This window comes from Pongo pygmaeus, chromosome 6 (genome assembly GCF_028885625.2).
Source record: "Pongo pygmaeus isolate AG05252 chromosome 6, NHGRI_mPonPyg2-v2.0_pri, whole genome shotgun sequence".
NCBI classification, from domain to species: domain Eukaryota; kingdom Metazoa; phylum Chordata; class Mammalia; order Primates; family Hominidae; genus Pongo; species Pongo pygmaeus.
In genome coordinates this window covers 110,642,794-110,663,780 of record NC_072379.2, presented here as the reverse complement: position 1 = coordinate 110,663,780, position 20,987 = coordinate 110,642,794, and the positions used below count along the sequence as shown (strand labels likewise).

General features: G+C 37.4%; 1 protein-coding gene across 5 annotated transcripts in view; it reads left to right on the top strand.

Moving 5' to 3' along the window:
- The window catches only part of DOCK4 (dedicator of cytokinesis 4), a 485,830-nt gene that overhangs the window by 201,010 nt on the left and 263,833 nt on the right, over positions 1 to 20,987 (top strand). For all 5 annotated transcript variants that reach the window (XM_054494462.2, XM_063667735.1, XM_063667733.1 and 2 more), the window contains exons 2-6: positions 3,470 to 3,553; positions 7,023 to 7,063; positions 9,054 to 9,109; positions 13,300 to 13,396; positions 18,381 to 18,529. In XM_054494462.2, coding sequence (XP_054350437.1) covers positions 3,470 to 3,553; positions 7,023 to 7,063; positions 9,054 to 9,109; positions 13,300 to 13,396; positions 18,381 to 18,529 — 427 coding nt within the window. The remainder of the gene's footprint in view (positions 1 to 3,469; positions 3,554 to 7,022; positions 7,064 to 9,053; positions 9,110 to 13,299; positions 13,397 to 18,380; positions 18,530 to 20,987) is intronic.

Here is a 20,987-nt window from a genome sequence, read left to right as displayed (position 1 = left end):
CCATCTATTTGTTAGTACACAGCAAGGTGGAGTTACTTGTCTAACTCAATGATCGAGAGTGACTTGCCATTTTAGAAGATAAAGAGCAAAGTCATTCCTTGAACTATATCCTGAAAAATATTCCTCTCCAATATGATCCGCAGTTTAAAACGTATTCCTTAGATACTTTTAGTTATGAGAAGAGTCCCTGAGGTTGTCCGAATCCATTAAAACCTAGACACCATTTCTCAGTGGCTTCATTCATTCATTCATTCATTCATTCATTCATTCATTCATTCATTCCACGTGTTTGTACTCCATTCTTATACTCAGCTGCTCATGCTGGCTCTCAAAAGATGAATGAGAAATAGTTTCTCTTCCCAAGTAGAAAGACACAGATAGACGAAGTGCTGTAATATTATGTGATGCCTTACTATATTTGAGGTGTGGTCAGAGTGTCCTGAGAACACAGATGAGGGAGCAATTGTATTCCACATGGACCCACGGATGACAAAAAGGAAGGAGTAGCATCAGGAAATCTAATGTCCTAACCTTGTAGCAAAGCCTTAAATTAAAGCTGCTTTGCATTTCCCAGTGTAGGAGTGAAGAAGGCAACCCCCTAAAAAGAGAATAATAGATGTAAAAGCACTGAAGTCTGCAAGAAAAAGCTTGATGAGAATTTGTGTGTGGCTGAGCATAGGGCAGTATGTGGAGAGCTGGGTTGGGTGTGAGCCTAGAAAAGTCGGAGAGCAGTTGATAAGGGCCTCATGAGATGCTGAGAGCAGGCTGTCTCTTCTGCGTTATCAGATGGCTGTTGCAGGTGGAGACAAGTGTCCACTTGATCACAGGCAGTGATTACACAGACTAGGCTGGTTTGGAGGCAGAGTTCTTTGGTAAGTACTATGCCATGTCACTGCTGAGCTGAAAGTCCTCTTGCAGACTCAGAATTTGGGACTGGCAGGGGAATTTCAGTTCATTTGTCTAGCTCCTTTGTTTTATAGAGGAACCATCTGAAGGCCAGTGAGATTAGGGAACTTCTTTGCTTACCTTTAATGTTTATTACATATTACATAGCTGAATAGTCAAATCAGAATTCACCCACATAGACCGTTTGGATAAGAAATGAGATAATACATGGTTATGGCTCAGACAAGCTGTCATCCCAGTTTTAAACAATTCCTATGAAAGAATGAGTTTTCTCATGTAATGCAGTTTTTGGTTCTTAGATTTTTAAGCACACCCTTAAAATAGTATTCTCAATAATAAAAGAACCCGACTGTTGAAGACCAGAGCATTTAACAGTAATGGCCACGCCCTTAAACCATACCCTCATTCACTCACCCAGTGATTATTTACACCCAGCCACACCCTCGTTCACTCACCCAGTGATGATTTACAGTGAGGATGTGGAGATTCTGAGAGGTTGATATCCTGACCGAGGTCACACAGGTAATAAGTGATGAGATTGGGGTTCAAATGCATGTGTCAAAATGCCAGGCTTGATGCTATTTTCCTACACTTGAGCGTCTTAAGAATGAAACCTGGATCACACCAACATTTAAGAGGAGGGCTAAGAAAGAAGGTGTGGAGAAGGCTGGCGGGTGTGACAGAAGCAGTAGAAGATTCAAGAGAGGAAAGATTCCTGGAAGGCAACATGAATGTGGCCACACTGAGGGGACTGGAGTTCTTAGTAAAGCAGTTTCAAAACACAGCAAAGGCTGGATTGCAGGGGCTGAGGAAGGTGAAGAAATGAAGTCTATTAGTTAGTACTGCTGTGTTCAAGAAGGTGATGAGGAGAAAGAGAGGAGAGCCAGAAGAGTGGGAGGCAGCCCTGGGTATACGAGGGTGTTCCTGAGTGGTAGGAGCTGTGTACAAAACTGTGTTGGGAAGTCCGTGCACCAAGATTTCTAAGAGAAACATCAGTAGTGCAGAGTTTGGAAAGGCAATTCTGAGTATAAGATTGTCTTGAAGTCTTTTAAATTGCAATCAATCTACTGTCAGTTCAGTTGCTGATCCCTTGTAAGAAGAGGTCTCTGAAAGTTAAATGAAGCAATCTGTCAAGATATATAGACCCTTGACTGTTTTGCCAACAAAATGCTTCTTGCACATCATTATGAGGCTAATGGTATTCATGGTTATAGTTAGAAAATGATATCATAAATTAGTGCTTGGCTAAATGTTCTTAATTGGTTTCTATCCATATAGTTATTTTGTTCTGTCTCATGGACTTTGGCTTGTGTTTTCTGTCCTGTGTTTTGACCTCTACTGTTAATTTTGTTTTGAGATCATAAAAGGGCATGAGACTTCTCTAAAAGCTCATTACTTATTGGCATGTTTTCATTTTTGACAGATTCGTGTGTTCCTTTAGGTTTTTAAAATATACATTCCCAACAGTAGCAATAACTTATTTTGGGGACTGGAGTTATATCTAAATCTCACTCTGAAGCAAAATTATAAGTTTCCCTCCTAAAATTTTGGCCTTTTAAGAATCATTTTCTTTTGATGTGAATTGTTAGTTGATTTCAGTGTGCATAGTACTTCATAGGAGATGTCTTCTCTTTTTTTGTGTGTTGAAATGCATTTTCTTCATTTCTCCATATTTGCCTCCTTTCTGACTCAAGCTTTACCTACTATTCAGGGAAGAATCACTGAGCTTTATTCTCTCTGTAATTCCTGGAGTTGCCAGAAAAGGACTAATCTGTGCATACTTTCTCTGTATGGATACACCATCCTAGTCCTGTCCTGCCCTTCAAAATGTTTCAGAAACCAATTAATCTAAACCATTAATCTATAATTAATTGTGATCCCCTCCCCATTCCAAGTGGTATTGTGCAAGTGGGAATTGTGGTGGCTGTGTGTTTAGACCTGTGGGAGGGCCCAGTCATTACTAAATAAAGTGTCTCCATTGATTACTGCACAAGAAGACTGCTTTTATGCACCACATACTATGCTAGGCTCTGGGCACATTGTGGTAAGCAAATGGATGCAGTCCCTTCTCTTGAGAAACTTATAGTTTATGGAAAAGAAATCTGCTCCAAACAATATAGCAGAAAGGTAAACCAAGCCTAATAACAAGCAGGAAATATATTCCTCATTTATTATTGAACGCATTTATTAACTACTATGGGCCCAGCATTTGGAGGAGGGAATGAAGAAAGCAGTGAAACAAAAGGGTCACAGTCCTTTAAGGAGCTCTCAGGCAATACCTTTGTTTATATCTATTATTGGGTGATAGCATTGATATATTGTGTATGATTTTAATAAATTTCATATATTTGAAATGCATATTTATAATACTTAATCTAAGAAGTTGGCAAAGTATATGAACTTAGTGATTTTCTTAGAAAGATATAAAATTAAAATATGACAGAGGGTTCCAGCTATCAAATTATACTTCCTATTTATATTCATTTTTCCTAGTCAATAACATGTAATAATAAGCTGTAATGGACATGATTGTCTTCATATATTCTTTTATCATTTTTTACAGTTATTGCCAGTTTCCGAGGAACCGTTCCATATGGCCTGTCATTGGAAATTGGAGATACAGTTCAGATCCTGGAGAAGTGTGATGGTGAGTAGCCTTATGAACGACCTCCTCAACATACGGCTGTTCATAAAGTCTACAAATTCTGTCCATACCGCTATTAATCTCTGGAACTTTTCCAATAGTCACCGCAAGTCATTTTTGACACAATTGTTTCCTGCATTTTCAGTGTTTGGCTAATGGAAAGGCATCATTTCCTATTTTTAAGCTGATTATAATATTATTTCCTTATAGTCATTAGATGCAAACAGAGAAAGCAGTTGAAGCTACCATATCTTCAGTGCCAAACTAGAAGGTTTTTCTCAGAATCCTCAGGATCTGGTAGATCCCACAGGACAGGAAGAAGCAGAGGCCCAGAGCAGACATGGCTTACCTGAGGTTGAGTAGCCAGTTGCCTCTGGAGGGCTCCTGCCCAGGCCAACTCTGCTCCAGACCTATAGTTTCTTCCCCTCAAACTTGGAATACAATTATTCAATGCACTTGAATAATATTAGTAGAATATATTGTCTGACCTTGTATGATGATTATTAATTTATATAGTAGGTAACTCATTTAAGATACCTAATAGTTCTCAAATGTTTCCATTCCTGTTCCATGAAACATCCGTAAACGCTAGTCCTTAAAAAGATTTCTGATCAAATGACTACTTTTTTTTGTTTTTTGTTTTTCTTTGAGACAGGGTCTTCCTTTGTCACCCAGGTTGGAGTGCAGTGGCATGATCATGGCTCACTGCAGCCTCGATCTCCTGGGCTCAAGGGATCCTCCTGCCTCAGTCTCCCAAGTAGCTAGGACCACTGGGATACTCCATTATGCTTGGCTAATTTTTTTATTTTTTATTTTTTGTAGAGACGGAGTCTCACCATGTTTCCCATGCTGGTCTCAAACTCTTGGCCTCAAGTGATCCTTGCACCTTGACCTTCCAGAGTGCTCAGATTACAGGCATAAGCCACTGCACCCAGCTTTTCTTTTTTCTTTTTTTTTTTGAGATGGAGTCTCGCTCTGTCACCCAGGCTGGAGTTCAGTGGCGCGATCTTGGCTCACTGCAACCTCCGCCTCCCGGTGTCAAGTGATTCTCCTGCCTCAGCCTCCCGAGTAGCTGGGATTACAGCCGCATGCCACCACACTGAGCTAATTTTTTGTATTTTTAGTAGAGATGGGATTTCACCATGTTGGCCAGGCTGTCCTCGAACTCCTGACCTCAGGTGCTCCACCCACCTTGGCCTCCCAAAGTGCTGCGATTAGAGGTGTGAGCCACCGTGCCTGGCCACCCAGCTTTTCTTGTTAACAAAATGACTACATTTTAGAGCCCCGTTAGTATATCCCAAAATACTCATGTTTTTCCTCTTTTAAGGTTTTCCTTACTAGGAATTTATATTATGATGACATTTTATCATATCAAAGTTTATTATAGATGAAACTGTATTCCCCCAAACAGAACTACGACATTTAGTTAGACCCTAGCATTAGATGGTGGTGATATTGGAATGTTTATTCTGTCCACTGTGATTGATACCTTAAGAAATATAATAAGATTTCCTATGTTATTGCCAGATATATTTTGTCTGTTGCTACTTTGTATACAGATAAATATAAAATTTATTTTGGATTGGTGTATGAAACTGGGCTCCATATCTAATAGGAGGTGTTTTGTAATCTAAAACTTTTTCTGTATAGTATAATTGGACAGAGACCTCGCTATGACATTTTTGCAATTCTCAAGAAGTTTTGGTTTTTGTTAGAATAATTATTTACAAATGGATATATTTCTTGGATCTGTCTTTATGGCAGCTGATAAACCCTGAGATATAGAGATTCTGATTTTCAGTTCATTCTGCTCTCCTCAGACTGATTTTAGAACTGTTAGGGACGATATTTTACAATATAGCCTTTTAAGAAAATGTATTATGAGGAGGAAAAATGTTTAAATACAAAGCTCAAATATTTGTTTTGTATTAAAATTTTGACTAAAATTTAATCATTGAAAAAATTCTATTAGGCATAATATTTACTACATAGTATAATAATTTTTTTGCTAATAAGCAAAATGGTCTTTACACTTGAAAAAATACAATATATATCCTGATTTGTTTTAAACTATAAAAAGATATGTAAGGATAGTGCTGCAAAATTGATTCAGAATTGCTGGGAGCTTTAATCCAGCAGTCCTTGAGCCCGCTTATTGGCAAGTGATGCGACCTAAGACCCCCAGGATACCTGCAATCTTGGATGGTACTGAACCTTATACATCCTACATTTTTTCCTTTACATGTGATAAAGTTTAATTTATAAACTAGCCACAGTTGACAATAACTAATGATGAAATAGAATAATTATAACAATATTCTGTTCACAGTTTCATGAATAGAAGATTCATTTTTACCTGGATTGTAGCAACCTCAGCATATGATTTTTTTTCTTTCCTTATTAAAATAAAGAACGTTCACCTTTTCACTTAAAGCACTTTATGGCTTCTCTTTGGCGCTTCCCAGTTGCCAGCATCACTACTCTTGTGCCTTGGAGCCGTGATTAAGTAAAATAAGGGTGACTTGAACACAAGGACTTTAAAACTGTGATCCTCAATCTGGTAACCGAGAGGGCTAGTAAATAACTAATGGGTGGGTAGCACTGACAGTGTGGATATGCTGAACAAAAGGATGATTCATGTCCTGGGCGGAACTGAGCGGGCAGGCACGGGATTTCATCATGCTACTTAGAATGGCATGCAGTTTAAACCTTATGAATTATTTCTGGAATTTTCCATTTAGTATTTTTGCACCCAGGTTGACCATGAGTAACTGAAACCATGGAAAGTGAGACCGCAGATAAGAAGGGCCTACTATAATAGTCATTCTACAGAATAAAAATTATGCTGAGCTCTTGATCAGCCATTGTGCTGATGAAAATGTGCCTGTTAATTCTGGCAGTGAATGATGGCTTTACTCTTCCTATGATATGAGACTGATCTTAACCCAAGACCTTAGGCTTAAGGATGTGCAATTCACATCATGACTGTTAGCCAGGTACTGTTATTTGGTGGCAGAGTATGGAGTTTGTAGTCAGGCAAATAGAATTTGGAAATGTATGAAATCTTGTGCAGATTCTTGACTTTCCCTGTGACATAATGTGGCCTTTCATAAAATGGAAGAAGTGGTACTCAGAGAGGTCAAGTAACTTGGCCAAGATTAAACAGACAATAAGAAGCAAAGCCAGAATTGAAGCCCAATGCTCTGATTTTAAAGCCTTTATTCACATTATGGATGTTTCTGTTGTTTATAAAAATTTTTGATACAGTTTTTTAAAAATGGTTTTATTAATAGAATTCTTATGTTTGGTCACTCGAGCTATTTTGTAGCCTAAGGCCAATACTTACCATATTTACCCACAGAATCTTTACATGTATGGTAAAATTCCATCGGCAAAGAACATATTGATTTGTTATTATCTTTAAAATATTACAATGGTTTATCAAAATATGACCATGATTATTTTTCCACAGGCTGGTACAGAGGATTTGCCTTAAAAAACCCAAATATCAAGGTAAAAATTGTTATTTCTAACTATAATTATGAAATTTATTAAGAAAGATAGTTATTTAAATTATTTCTTTATACAATTGAAATTACAGTTGGGACTCAGTTGAAATGCCAAATGATAATGCAGATTTTTATAATTTTGGAAATTCCTTTGAACTTGGATTATAGTTAAGATATGCTACTCAAATGATAATCCTATTTAGCTCTTGAAAATTGTACTGAGAAGACCTTAATAAGCTCATTATATATAAACAAAATCTTTTTCAAGTGGTAGTTTCTCAGAGAGCTAAATTAAAATTCAGGCAGGGGAAATATATATGCCAAAAGAAATATTAAATAGCAGTATTTAATCTTTATGTTTTCCACAGTATCATTTGTAAAATATTGGTATGGAGAAATAAGTATACTTAGCGGCATGTTAAGAGTCCCTTTGGGTTTGGGGGGCTGAAGCCAGGGAAACAATATTATTAAAAAACCCATCTTTCTTACCATTTCAGGCAGAAATTAAGATTCATTATCCTTGATACATTTCTATAAATCCTCAGGAATTATAACAAGAAGTAATGTCATTTTTGTTTTATTTGTGTAGTTTGCGATTTTGACACTAATCCTTACTAATACCTGTGTTTTTCCATCTTACTCTAATCTCCTCAGTCTTCACCTATATTTCCTACATTCTCTAATATTTTCATATATGTCATATTTATTTTTTTGGTTTAATTCTAGCTTTGGGATTGTAGATAAGAAATTTGTATTTTCATTCTCAAAATACACTTTTGCCTTTTTCCTTAAATATGCCATTTTCTGGATCATTCAACTGTGTTTAATTACTTCATGTATTCTAGGTCATCCTAAAGGGGAACCGTAAGGGACAAAAGAGTATACAAATTTAATTTTTTAAATACTTTAGTCCTCATTTAACATTGTTTTTATATATCTATGAGGCACATGCAAATATAGCTTCAGTATTTAATGAATTCATTTAGAACGTGTTTGAGAAGGAAACTTAGTATGATTTCTCTGTTATTTCTGTCACTTGTAATAAACCTCAAGTCTGACTTTTCCTGATTAGTTAGAATTACTCTATTTGTTGATCCTACCATATTGAAGAAAACAAGTGCGTTTTAAAAATCTACATATTATATATATTTACTACTATTGAATAGAAAGTACTTGCCTATTAAATTTTATTTTGTACTTGGATCCACAATGGCGATATATATATTCAAATGACATTTATTTTCTTAAATATTTAATTGAGTTTGTCATTTAATTATACATTAGAAATTCTTCAGAGGATAATTGCCATTTAATGAACAATCGAATTGATGCTCATTTTTTTGTTGTTGTTTCTTTCAGTTTCCCATTTAGAACAAAGAAACAATTTCCTCGCCCTATCATTTCCCTACAATAAAAAGCTTCAAGCTAACATGGCTTCTTTTGTTTGATTTCTGTTCCATCAGAATGGCAGTATGGTGATTAACTGCTGCTGAGTTGTCATCAAAAATCTTCCATAACACAGAATACACATATTATCTCTAAATTTGCAGTGATATTTTTTGTATGTATATTTTCAAGAGAAATATGAATGTTTTGGGGAGAAAAAAAAAGAACTACCACCGAAACAAAGAACCTTTCAAAACTATGCAATACATATTTTAAAAACTCTAATTCAGTATAATATGATTTTTATGTAGAATTCCTGAAATTTTCTTATTTTCTGTTTAATAAACAATATATTTTCTGAGCAAGATTTGATTTTTTTGATCATATTTGTTTAGAATGTCTCTAAATTTGTAAAGTAGTTAATGGTAGAAAATGAAAGGATGGATCTTAAGCCACAGTAGATTTCATCCAAGAGAATGTGGTAGAGATGTTGCTTTTCCCTATTCCTGATGTTGTCGTGGTTGTATGGCTGCGTTTTATACAAATGACTTGTGAAACCAACCCTGCCTTAACAGCTGGCATCGTAACCTTCATGTTTTCTTTTCCAGGGTATATTTCCTTCCAGCTACGTTCACTTGAAAAATGCCTGTGTAAAGAACAAAGGGTAAGAAATGAGTTTTATTAGTAGTTGGAGGATTTTCACAGAACCTTTGCTTCTTTTGGAATTTGAAAGGCATAGTAATTGTCTTGAAAAATGAACTGGAGAAGATCATACCATTGTCTGTGTTCTTTGTTAAAGATATATTGCATTAAGACCGTTGGTGGAGAACATTAAAGAACCCCATCTCTGCGTGCTGGACGAGAGGATCTGGGAGACTGGAGGTCTCTCAGTGTCCCCAAATCAGGGAATCAGCCTATGCTTGAGCAGAAGGAGTTGGTTCTTTTTGGTTTCTTGCTACTTAGGGAAGCATGTCAGTCAGACCCATTAAATCCTGTCATATTATTTCAAACCCCAGGAATTTCCTAGGTTCACCACTGATCCTAAGATGTGTAGTGTGTCTTTCTCTAAATGGGCATAATAACATATTTTTGTGTGACCACTTCACAAAGCCATTATTCTATTTTAGAGAATGTCATTTATATGATACTTTGTTTGATTGAGCTCATTGATCACCTAGTGTTTCTAATACATTAAAAAAATTTCTAGTCTATTTCCAAAAGGATTTGAAGTGGCGGTCACTTTAACATAATTCCAATAAGATGTAGCAGGATAAAACAGAAGAACTTGCCTGTGTAAATAGTTAGCATAAGCAGATCATTCATTATAAGGGGGCCATGGATTTAGACACAAACATTTGCTGTCAGTGTCACAAGGACACTGCATAATTTTCATCTTATGACAACAAAATACAGATTCAGCCATAGAAATTATATTTTTTCTCAAATAGTGATAAATAGCAATTTATTATTTGAATTCTTAAAGCATAGTAATGGCATTTTCCAACTTGAGTCTTATGATAAATGTTCCAAAGAGGCTATTCAAATAATTTCTGCCTCAATAAAGATATGGTATTAAATTTCAGTTCAGGGAAACAGCCTCTGCAAGTGGCTAAGAGTCTATGATATAAATACTTTGAGAGTTCCCTATGTGGGTAAAACTTAAAGAATCTCAGAGACCATTACTCTACATGTCTTATATATGTGAGCTGCTTTAAGCATGTTAATAGTAGCAGTCAGTAATAGTAATTATTGAATAATAGATTAAAAGCATAATTCTAATTCTAATAATTACCACTACTACTACTGATCTTTTAAGAAATGTGTGTCCTTCAGAAGTGTGCAGCTATAATCCACCAGAAGCATCAAGTCAAGTTGTTGGTCCTTTCGAAACTTTCCTACCGGGATAGATGTGACACCATTCAGCCCCCCTCCAGTAAACCAGAGGATACTTCAGAATACACTCCAGCCATATGCCTACTCTTTGTTCTGATCTTCTGTGCTAGTGATCTGGGCTTGGCAATGTGAAAACACCATGGGCTACCCTTGTTCCTTAAAGTGTCTGTCTGTTTGAGCAAGCCTGTGCAACCAGTCCTCCTTGCTGCCTTTGTCCCAAGCCCAACCCTGACCTCCCTCAACTCTGCAGTGCAAAGGGCATCATATGCTCTGAGCAAGGAAGAGAAAAGAGAGAATTCTGTGCTAGCAAAGATGATGTCAAGCATCTCTCCACTTAATCAAAGTCTATCCCTCGAAGTGAGTTGGGGTAGGGCATGGTTTTTAAATAAGTACCTCCTTTTTTTAAATCCTGGTTAGTAACTGGTGTATATCTGATGCCCTTCCATGAGCCCCAGGAAGTTTAAATGTGGGTAAAGGTACCTAAAAATTTGGTCGTGTAAGTTTAAGACTTTCTTATGGGGTCTCCACCTGACATCAGGTATGATGGACATTGTGCAGCAGAAGAACAGAAAAGCCCAACATTAGTTTCTGTAAAAGAATTATTGGAATTGACTCAGACCCTAGGTCTGGGGCTGTTACTGGAAGAAAAACTTTGGCCTGAAAACATTTGAGAGCATGTATTGTCAGGTGATTGCTTTCCCAGAGAGGAACATCTTTGGGGTTTTGGTGTTACCTGTCTTATTTTAAGTGGATTTATGGCCCACTAGGATGAAATAATGGAAAAGTCCATCCTAGAATAACTGAACAAAATATAATTTCAGAGGTAACTACTTATGACAGACTATTTGAACACTGATTTTGGTTTTGGAATAATTAATAGAAAACAGTCACCTTGCCTAAAATGGCAATTTTATGCTTAAAAAATTTAAATTTTGCTTGGACAACCCCCAATCAACTTCTCACAGACCGAATTGCCTGTATGTTCTTTCTTGTGTCTTCAGATCAATGTAGGACTGTTGGAGGTCAATTAAATTATAGTTTACGGACAGGGAGGCCACTTCTGTATTGTTTAATTCCTACTGAGGTCATGTCACTTTTTAAATGTTAAGTAGGATGTCAAGTTTTCCTGGAAATTCAGTGTTTCCTCCTTGACCTTGTATAGGATCATTTTATAATCTCCATCTCCAAATATTCATCATTTAAATTGCAACAGCTGCTTCAAAAGCAAAATAAATGTACTACTATTTAAAAATGTCATATGCAGACTTAATAAAAGGTTCTGTATCTGTCACAGTTTATATATTACTGTTTACTTTTATTTCTAGTTTAAAATCCCAGTTTTACATTTTCAGCTGTGTTTAAGCTCTAGAAAGAAGGAAAATATTCATAGGGCAAGTATTTTAGCAGCTCTGTGAAATGAGGAGATGAAACTCTTTTGGGAAAAGAATCAAGGCAAGATTTTAGTTTCCATATGTCTGACAAGAAGATTTTACAAAAGACAATTACATATACTTTGGACATAACATGAAAAAGGAATCACAGAACAGTTATTAGCCTCATGCTAAGAAGTAATTTCCCCCTGATCATTAGACAACACGGTTCTGTGTCTAATATGTCATTACTTTCTACGTATTAGATGTTTTCTTGAGAAAAATATACTGAAATAAAGAAAATAGTCTCAATCAATATATCAGTAGCATTCTTTGGAAAGCAGTGGTAGTAATAGTCACTTAACCACTTTCACCTGCACACACACACACACACACACACACACACACACAAAGAAAGAATTTGAAAAAAGAAACTGGAGATGAAGATTATTATATGCCAAAGGTAGGATACAGAGGACAAATTAAATCTTCTCAGCCGGGCGCGGTGGCTCACACCGGTAATCCCGGCACTTTGGGAGGTTGAGGCAGGCAGATCACAAGGTCAGGATATCGAGACCATCCTGGCTAACACGGTGAAACCCCATCTCTACTAAAAATGCAAAAAATTAGCCGGGCGTGGTTGCAGGCGCCTGTAGTCCCAGCCACTTGGGAGGCCAAGGCAGGAGAATGGCGTGAACTTGGGAGGCGGAGTTTGCAGTGAGCCAAGATCGCGCCACTGCACTCCAGCCTGGGTGACAGAGCGACGCTCTGTCTCAAAAAAAAAAAAAAAAAAAAAAAAATCTATTTCCCCCATCTGCTCATGCATATTCTCAACTTCAGGACCACCATACACACCCTACTAGATATTGATATAAATATTTTGCAATGATAGTTTCTGACTTTTAGAGAAGAAATGAGAAGACTATGTTACTCTAATCAGAAAGAGGAACATTTTGGAACGAATATTCAAATATCGATGATGTCATAAGCCTTAGGTTCTATGCTGTATGATAACATCACTTAGAATACTAATCATTCCTCATGGTCCTAGTTTGCAAATAATAAAAATTAAGTGTTACTGAGATCAAGGGAGTGTTCAATTAGTATCTCAGTGTCTAGTTACTTATAACACTGAGTTAGTTTGGATGCCCATAGCCATCATGTCCTGATGATTGAATGGTGTTCCTTTTACTCTCTTTGAGTCCTATAGTCATAGCCCTTGGAAGGCAAAAGTCACCTCAGAGTTTATGTAGCCCAGTGACCTCATGTTACAGACGAAGGCTTTTGGCCTCAGGTTAAATGAGTTGCTGCCAAGTTGTGAACTGGTACTGGAGGGCAACCCTTCTGATGCCGTTCCTTCTTCACCACACTGCCCAAAATTGATCTGCTTGAAGTGGCTGGTCGTTCTGGTATTGTCCTACCACAACCCATGTAGCATTCCTCACATTAACTTACAACCAGATCCTGGTTACTGTCTGTAGAACGAACAATAGCTAGGCAGCTTTCTTTCCTAGTTATCTCTTAGAGTATTTAAAACAAAATTGTTGTCTATGGTATTTACATATATACTTTTTCTTTTTTAATTTCACAGACAATTTGAAATGGTTATTCCCACTGAAGACTCTGTTATCACAGAAATGACATCAACATTAAGAGACTGGGGAACCATGTGGAAACAACTCTATGTGGTTAAGTAGCTTTTTAATGACACAATTTTTCGGGTAAAGAATTGTTTTAAGAAATACATGAACATGAGTAAGCATTAACTAATATAGCACCTTCTGCAAGTCTCTAGGACTCCTTGGGGATATAGATATTAACAAGACAGTCTTGTTGCAATCTCTGTGTCCACTGAGCATGGGTTTTGTAAGTTATTTTTCAGTACCACAGGAATATAAAAGATTATTTTTCTGGCATCTAACCAAATAGGATGGTTTACAGGGACCTATTGTGGAGCCTCCTGAATATTGTTAATTTTCAGGGAAAAATAAAATTCAAGACAATTTTGGTGGCATTGGTATTTTATCAAATTCAAATTCTATAAGTAATTCAAGTATAATGTAAATGACAGACTTCTTAGCTAGTATCAATGAGAATATTCTAAATATACTAGAGAAAAGAATGTTTCTTAAGGGGAAAAAGGATCTGTGTTTTGCAGATACATAGTATATAGTTATTTACTTACTATAAGTAACCACATTGGGAACTTATGTGGCAAATCCCATGGTAAATACTCTTTGATGCAGTATCTTCTTTAATCCTTATTACTACTCAAAGAAATAATAATGATGATCACATCCAGCTTATAGATAAGAAAAATGAGGTACAGAGAGTGAAGTACTCACCCTACATCAAGTAATGGGAAAGTGGCTGAGCTGGGGTTCTGGTGTGAATATGGTGCTGTCACTCTGAACCCCACTGTAACTGCGGAAGTCTGGGGGTGGTGAAATATTGGGGAAGACCACATGCTATTTCTTCTTTTATTTTTAAAGAAATTTGTAGAACAGCTTATCATTTGAAGGCATGAATTCAAAATACAAACGTGTACTTACCCTGACAAAATGATTTAAAACAGCCTGTCAAAGAAAAAATCCAAATTAGTGAGGGACACTGGCAGAATGATAGTGTTTATTGTCTGTTACATCTAAAATGCAATAGGATATTTCATTGAGGCAAGAAAATCTTACAAAGTCACTAGTGAAAACCCTTTGATGTTGGACTTCTCTGATTAAACCCTCCTGGAGCCAGTAGCTTTAGAACTCACTATGAAAATCCACAAGATAACCTTAGGTGAATTGGCAGAGCATAGGTTTTGTAAATAACAAAGTCAAGATAACCGACCTCGAGGGCTCTGTGCTAGGGAAGTGCAAAGAAATGCAGATCTGCTTTTTAAATTTTCTTTTTTTTTAATGTTGGAAAGAATTCAAAATCCAAGTATTATTTCACTTAAAGTAACATTGTGCATGGCACTAACATGGAAAAAGAAACTATTTGAAATGCTCAAACCACTGCATTCTAAATACCCGACATAAGAGTTACAAAAATAATGACAGTGTGAGTGTTGTCCATTAGCTGAACTAGAACACAAGCACTTTTCCTTTTATATAGCTACTAGTGGGGAACAAAGTTGAATTTCCTCTGGATTCTGCCTTATCTAGCTATTTTTACCTGTGTTCGAGGTTTCAAATGTCTATTTTGGGGACAGACTTTGTTGGTTTGAAAATCTATGTGTTGTAAACTCCGTAAGTAAACTCCTCTCCTTCTAGTGTTCTGAATAATTGGGAAAGAGATAATTATCTAAATGTTTCCCTGGACACTGGAATGGTAGTCAGTTACATTAGAAACAAATATTTAGTTTAACTCAGAGGTATTATATTTTTGACACTAGGAGTGAAGCTACCTTGGCCATGTCAGACCTTTGGTTTCTCTTTTCCTAATGTAAATGTTTTGTGCCAAATGTTTTGGTTCAAGTTCCTCATGCTCAAGTGTGTTTAGATTATTGTCCATCCTCTTTTCCAACAGTTTTAAGGCACCTAGCTTCTCTACTGGAAGATGTTTGATGAGGGCCATAATATTTTATAAATTGTTAGCAATTTATATGACAATGCTTAGCATAAAAGCACGTGGTGAATGCTTGAAAAGTGCTAGTTGCTCTTTAAATAACGTTGCCAAGGACCTAAATAATGGTCTCTAAAAATACCACTTAATAATCAGTAATGTAACCACAAAAAGTTTAGGAGAAATATAGCAGCCATCTTTTACTGAGTACTTTTGTACCGGCCCTGAGCTGGACATTTTACATCTCTCTTTCCTGGGGCTCTGCCAGGCACTTTTGTTTGTTTGTTGTTGTTGTTGTTGTTGTTGTTTTTTTTTTTTGAGACAGAGTCTCACTCTGTTGCCCAGGCTGGAGTGCAGTGGTGCAATCTTGGCTCACTGCAAGCTCTGCCTTCTGCGTTCACGCCATTTGCCTGCCTCAGCCTCCCGAGTAGCTGGGACTACAGGCGCCCACCACCATGCTTGGCTAATTTTTTTGTATTTTTAGTAGAGGCAGGGTTTCACTGTTTTAGCCAGGATGATGTCGATCTCCTGACCTCATGATCTGCCCACCTCGGCCTCCCAAAGTGCTGGGATTACAGGCGTGAGCCACCTTGCCCGGTGCCAGGCACTTTTTATTCTCGAATCTTATCAATGATAATTTACCTAGGGTCTCATGCTGAAGCCCGAATCTAAATCTAAGTCTGCTGCTGCCAAAACCTGTACTGTTTTCATTTTAAGGCAAATAAAAGCTCATCGCTTTCTAAAACACTAAAATACTCTCAATTAACTTATGCTATTTTTTTATATGTTTCCAGAATCTCTTGATATTGTTTTATTCCAAGTGTTTAATATTGTACCCTACCTGTTTTCACTTAACATTAAATCAAAAGCATTTTTCATATATCTGAATAGCCTTCATAACTATCCAATATTTAAAGAATCATGATTTTATGACTAGATGTTCAGTTGTAGAACTTTTTCTTACACTAGTAGAGTAGGTTTGCTGGCCAGGCCTGCAGTATGTCAGCATTCTTGCCACACCTGGGTTTTCTTCCCTTAATGGAGAGCTGACCAACTGATTTTCAGCTTTATAAGGGATCCTGCAACCTTTTCTTCTTAGTGTTCTCTTAAACTTAAGTACTAGAGATGACATCACAGAAAATCAAGTCCATCCTACTAAACAACTACAGAATGCCTTTCCCAAGAGCAGGCAGGTGACTTTCTCCCTGTGACAGTTAGTTCAAAAAGGTGCTGTGTCTCTTCTTTGCTACATGAGATTTGACTTGTTTAATAACTTGATTATATAATTTTATTGACTTGGGTGGACTTTTCCTTCCTACACTGACTTCCTCAAGTGTTTGTATCGCCTGTACAGAATCTACCTCTTGAGATCCACAAAAATTAACATGTGTAAATCAAGCTATTCATTCATGCATTCTCCAGCTGTTAGGGATACACAGGCAGGCAGCCATGTGATTGGGCACTTACAGCCATGGGGAGGACATGGACATTGAGCAGTTAATTACAAGAATATTGTGTTACAGTGGCCTTGTAATGGCTTCTATGGGAGTGTATAACATGAGTTAAGAGTGAGAAGCAATAGAAGAATGGGCTCAATAGAGTGCTTTCGGAGTTGAGAGAGAAGCAAGATGATTTATATTGAGGAGGATCAGGAATGGCATCCTGGAGAATGCTTTTTGTTCCTCTGGCAAATTCGTCTGACCTGCACATCACGTGAAAAATTCAAGACACCAAGTACTGAAAAAGCAGATAACACGTCACTACTTTTTAAAATAAAAAATACGTGATAACTGAATATCTTTACCCATCACCCAGAATTTGATATTTCTGGCAGCTTACAGCTGTAGAAGACTTTAGATGGATGTTAACCTCAGTACTTTCATATCACTACTCATGAAGTCCACTCATAATTTTTGTAGAAAGTAAAAGTATAGCTGCTGGTTAAGAAAGACAAAGGGTAAAGACTTAGATAAGATTTACTCTATTGTCTCTGGGGTAAGGGATATATATTTTGGTTTTGGGGAAGAAACAGTATTTGTAGAGGGCTCATTCTGGACCAAGCTCAAAGCAATAACAGTACTCTAGTACTAATAACAGCTAATACATATTTTTTCTGGGCCAGGCATCATTCTCAGAGTTTTAATAACTCATTAATCCTCACAGCAACCCTGGGAAGTAGGTACTATAATACCTGTTTTACAGGTGAAAAAAATAAGCACAGAAATGTTAATGAATTGTCAAAGCTTTTTTAGCCAGTAAATGGCAAAACTGAAATTCAGATTGAAGTTGTTTGGCTCTAAGTAAGTTGATATTCTCTGCCACTGTGCTGTAGTGCTATCTGCACAGTTGCTACCACTAATCCATAAAACAGCCTTGCAGAAAGAATGTGCTGCCCGTGTACAGATGACAAAATTGATACTTAAAGTCTGTACCACTAGTAAGTGACAAAACCAGGATTTTAACTTGTCTTCTTTCCAGTAAACCACAGAGCTTAAATGAATTCCACAGGAGTTTATCTTGACTCTCCATGATTGTTTTAAAAGTAAGAAAGAAAGCATTACCTTTTTAAAAGTCTAAATACTGGCCCGATAATAGCAGTGCATATCCATCAATGAATGAATTTTGTGCCCAACTTCTGACAGGGGATCCAATAAAGTATTGAGACCAATGTGCAAGAAATATAATTGGAAAACATTGTCTTCCATTTCATCAGCTTTAGTTGCATGCAGCCATGGCACAAAGAAGGGAGAAAAGAATGTGAGCAAAAGTGATCAGGGAAGATTTCCTGATGGAGGTGGAAGTCAAGCCGAGCCTTCTTGGATAATAGCATTTGAGTAGTGTTTAAAAAATAAATAAATAAAAGGAGCACGTGAGAAGTAAAGTTGCATTTCTGGACATGAGAGCAGTGTTGTGAAACTTAGATGAAGCATATAGAGAAGGCAGCGAGTGTGTCTGAGGACAGTGAGCGAACAGTTTGTCTATTAATGGACATCTGTCCAGAGTGGCAAGCACCTAGTGGGTAACCAGAATGGGCCTCTTCCCTTTCCTTTTTGGTTACCCCACAACTCAGTATGGGTACTGACTGCCAAATCTCCACATTTGTGTATTTCTTAGCGTAATGAAGGCGATCTCTTCCACCGGCTGTGGCACATCATGAATGAAATCCTGGATCTGAGGAGGCAGGTGCTGGTGGGCCACCTCACCCACGACCGGATGAAGGATGTGAAGCGCCACATTACTGCCCGGCTTGACTGGGGCAATGAGTGAGTACTGAGCACAGGGCGGCCTCTAGTAGGTGAACACAGTGGAAGTGACATAGGCCTGAGCCAGAACGTGGTAATGTCACTGGAAGCAATCCTATGGGCTTTTTCACGTTTCCTGTTTTTGGAGGCTTAATGCGAACTGTCATTGATGGAGCCGAGAACCATTTCTTCTCAAGCTGGTGTAGGCACTGAAATGTCGTTTGTTGTCTAGTATCATATGTGGCCTGATGGTGTGGGCATGCTCATGGAAAATGAAATGTTCACGGCAATGAGTTAGATGTGGCTTCTGGCTAAAATGGATCTTGTTCTCAAATAGGCTTTAGGTTTGGCATGTGGATTTGCTTTTAAAATATATCTTTTCCATATCATGGTAATAGGTCACCAGTGTAATCTGGAGGGAGACACTAATGTTAACAGCTTCTGTGAAAAGTCTTATGACAAGTGCACTGGTGGGGCCTTTTGTTATTGCTGTGATTAGTCCTGTACATACATATTAGCTACTTTGAGGAGCTGCTTGAGAGAACTCAGTAAAAAGCTGTTCTTGACCGAGATTTATTTTTAAACAAAACCGTAAGTGACTAATTTAAAATACCAGCCATGTACTGAAATGGTAAATCTAATCACTGACAGCTCTGACCAAGGCTGATATTGTACTAAATGTGAATATTAACATAGAAGTGAGAAATTAGAATAAGCCACCTTTGACTGAGATCCTAGGGTTGCATGAGGTTTAGGTTTAAAGCAGTGACATGGTTCCTTAATAACCCACATGGCCCTATCCTCCCTTCTTTTCCCTTCTCCAAATCCCCATTTGCTATTTGGACCTTCAGAGGATCTTAGGGCAACAGAAAAAAAAGGAAAGCAGACAGAAATGAAGAAAATCACAGGAAGTGAACCACGGGTAAATTTGCCTCTTACTGAATGTGGAAAAACCAATTTGAAGCAGAATGCCCCTTCCCATTACCATAGGAAATCACTTTGTCAGAAGCCAGGTTTGATTCTTCCCAAGATGTTGCACACTCTGAATGTGAATACCCAGACCTACTAATAGATTTTTAAACCTCCATCTCACTCAGAGGACTTCCGGTATTTTGTTGAATAGGATGTGCCATTCATCTTTTTACAGACAATAAATAGAAGAGCCCAATTCATTTATCTCTAGAAGATTCATTCCTGTGAGAAATAAAACAGGTACAAATGTGGAGGGGCAGCAAGAGCACAGGACTGGGGCTCTGCTTTCTTAGGACCTGAAGCAAATTCCTTAACCCTCTTCATGTCAGTTTCTCATCTGTTGAAGGAGGAAATTGAACTAGAAAAAGCGCAAGGGCGCTTTCAGCTCCAGGATGACATTTAAAACACACAGCACCTCCTAACAGATTAGACTTGCCAGCCATTTACAGGGAACTTCCTATCCTGCCATGGGAATGAATTTCACAGGAGATTATCTCGAATCTCCATTATTGTGGAGTGGGAGGGGTCCTTTGGAGCGAAACCTATGCTGCCTAATATTTATTTCTTTATTGTTTTGAAAAACCTTTGAGGATTCTCTGAATTATTTTGGGTCTTAGTCATTATGCTGGTCCTCATTTAAAGGACTAGTTTGTAAACAGGAAGAAAGTTGGAGGAAGTTAGCTTATCCAGAATAACATAGGAATGGAGATCAGGCAAGAAAATGATACTTCTTCAGTTTTATGAAAGAAAATGATGGCAGAATGAAAAGGGGAAGGAAGGAAAAACATTAATTATGACTGAATCATGACTCAGTTTTTGACTTACGAAAGTTCTGGCTTGTACTTTGGGCAGTTCTGTGGCTAATTTATGGTAAGTTGGTAAAACATTGATGCATGAAAATGAGCAGTATAATTTATTTAGATCACCTTCAACTTCATGAATTTTCTGAGCCATGATTCTGGTTTCTTTGAAATTCTTTGACTATTTATTTTAAAATAACTTAAAGTACAGAGATTATGAATTTACCTTATTCCTTTAAGTATACATTTGTTTTCTTATTGAATAGTGCTTATGGAAAGCAAATTAAGATAATCTCTTGCCTATTAAACTAGATGAAATTGTCCTGCAAAATAAGCTGCCAGCACATAAATCTCTGGATAAACATAAATTAAGAATGTGTTCCATCTCACGTTGTATATCAAACTGTTGAAGAGTAGTGAAGAGAAGCCCTCTTGATGTGGGAAGCTTAGGAAGAAGAGATCATTAATCTCATTTCCTAACAGGGCCAGCAAAAGAATTGTTCTTGCCTGGGAACCTCAGACAGCACTAAAATAATGGTACATGTTTCTGTTGCCCATAGAGTCCTACAACACGGTGTTCTTTGACTTTTCTGCTAATATTATGTGGGAGGAGGCAATCAGTTAATCCTTTCTTCTTGATGTCACAGAGTAGTTTAGTGACTGAGTTGATAGAAAACATGACGCTCTCCCTGTGTGATCTCCTGTCA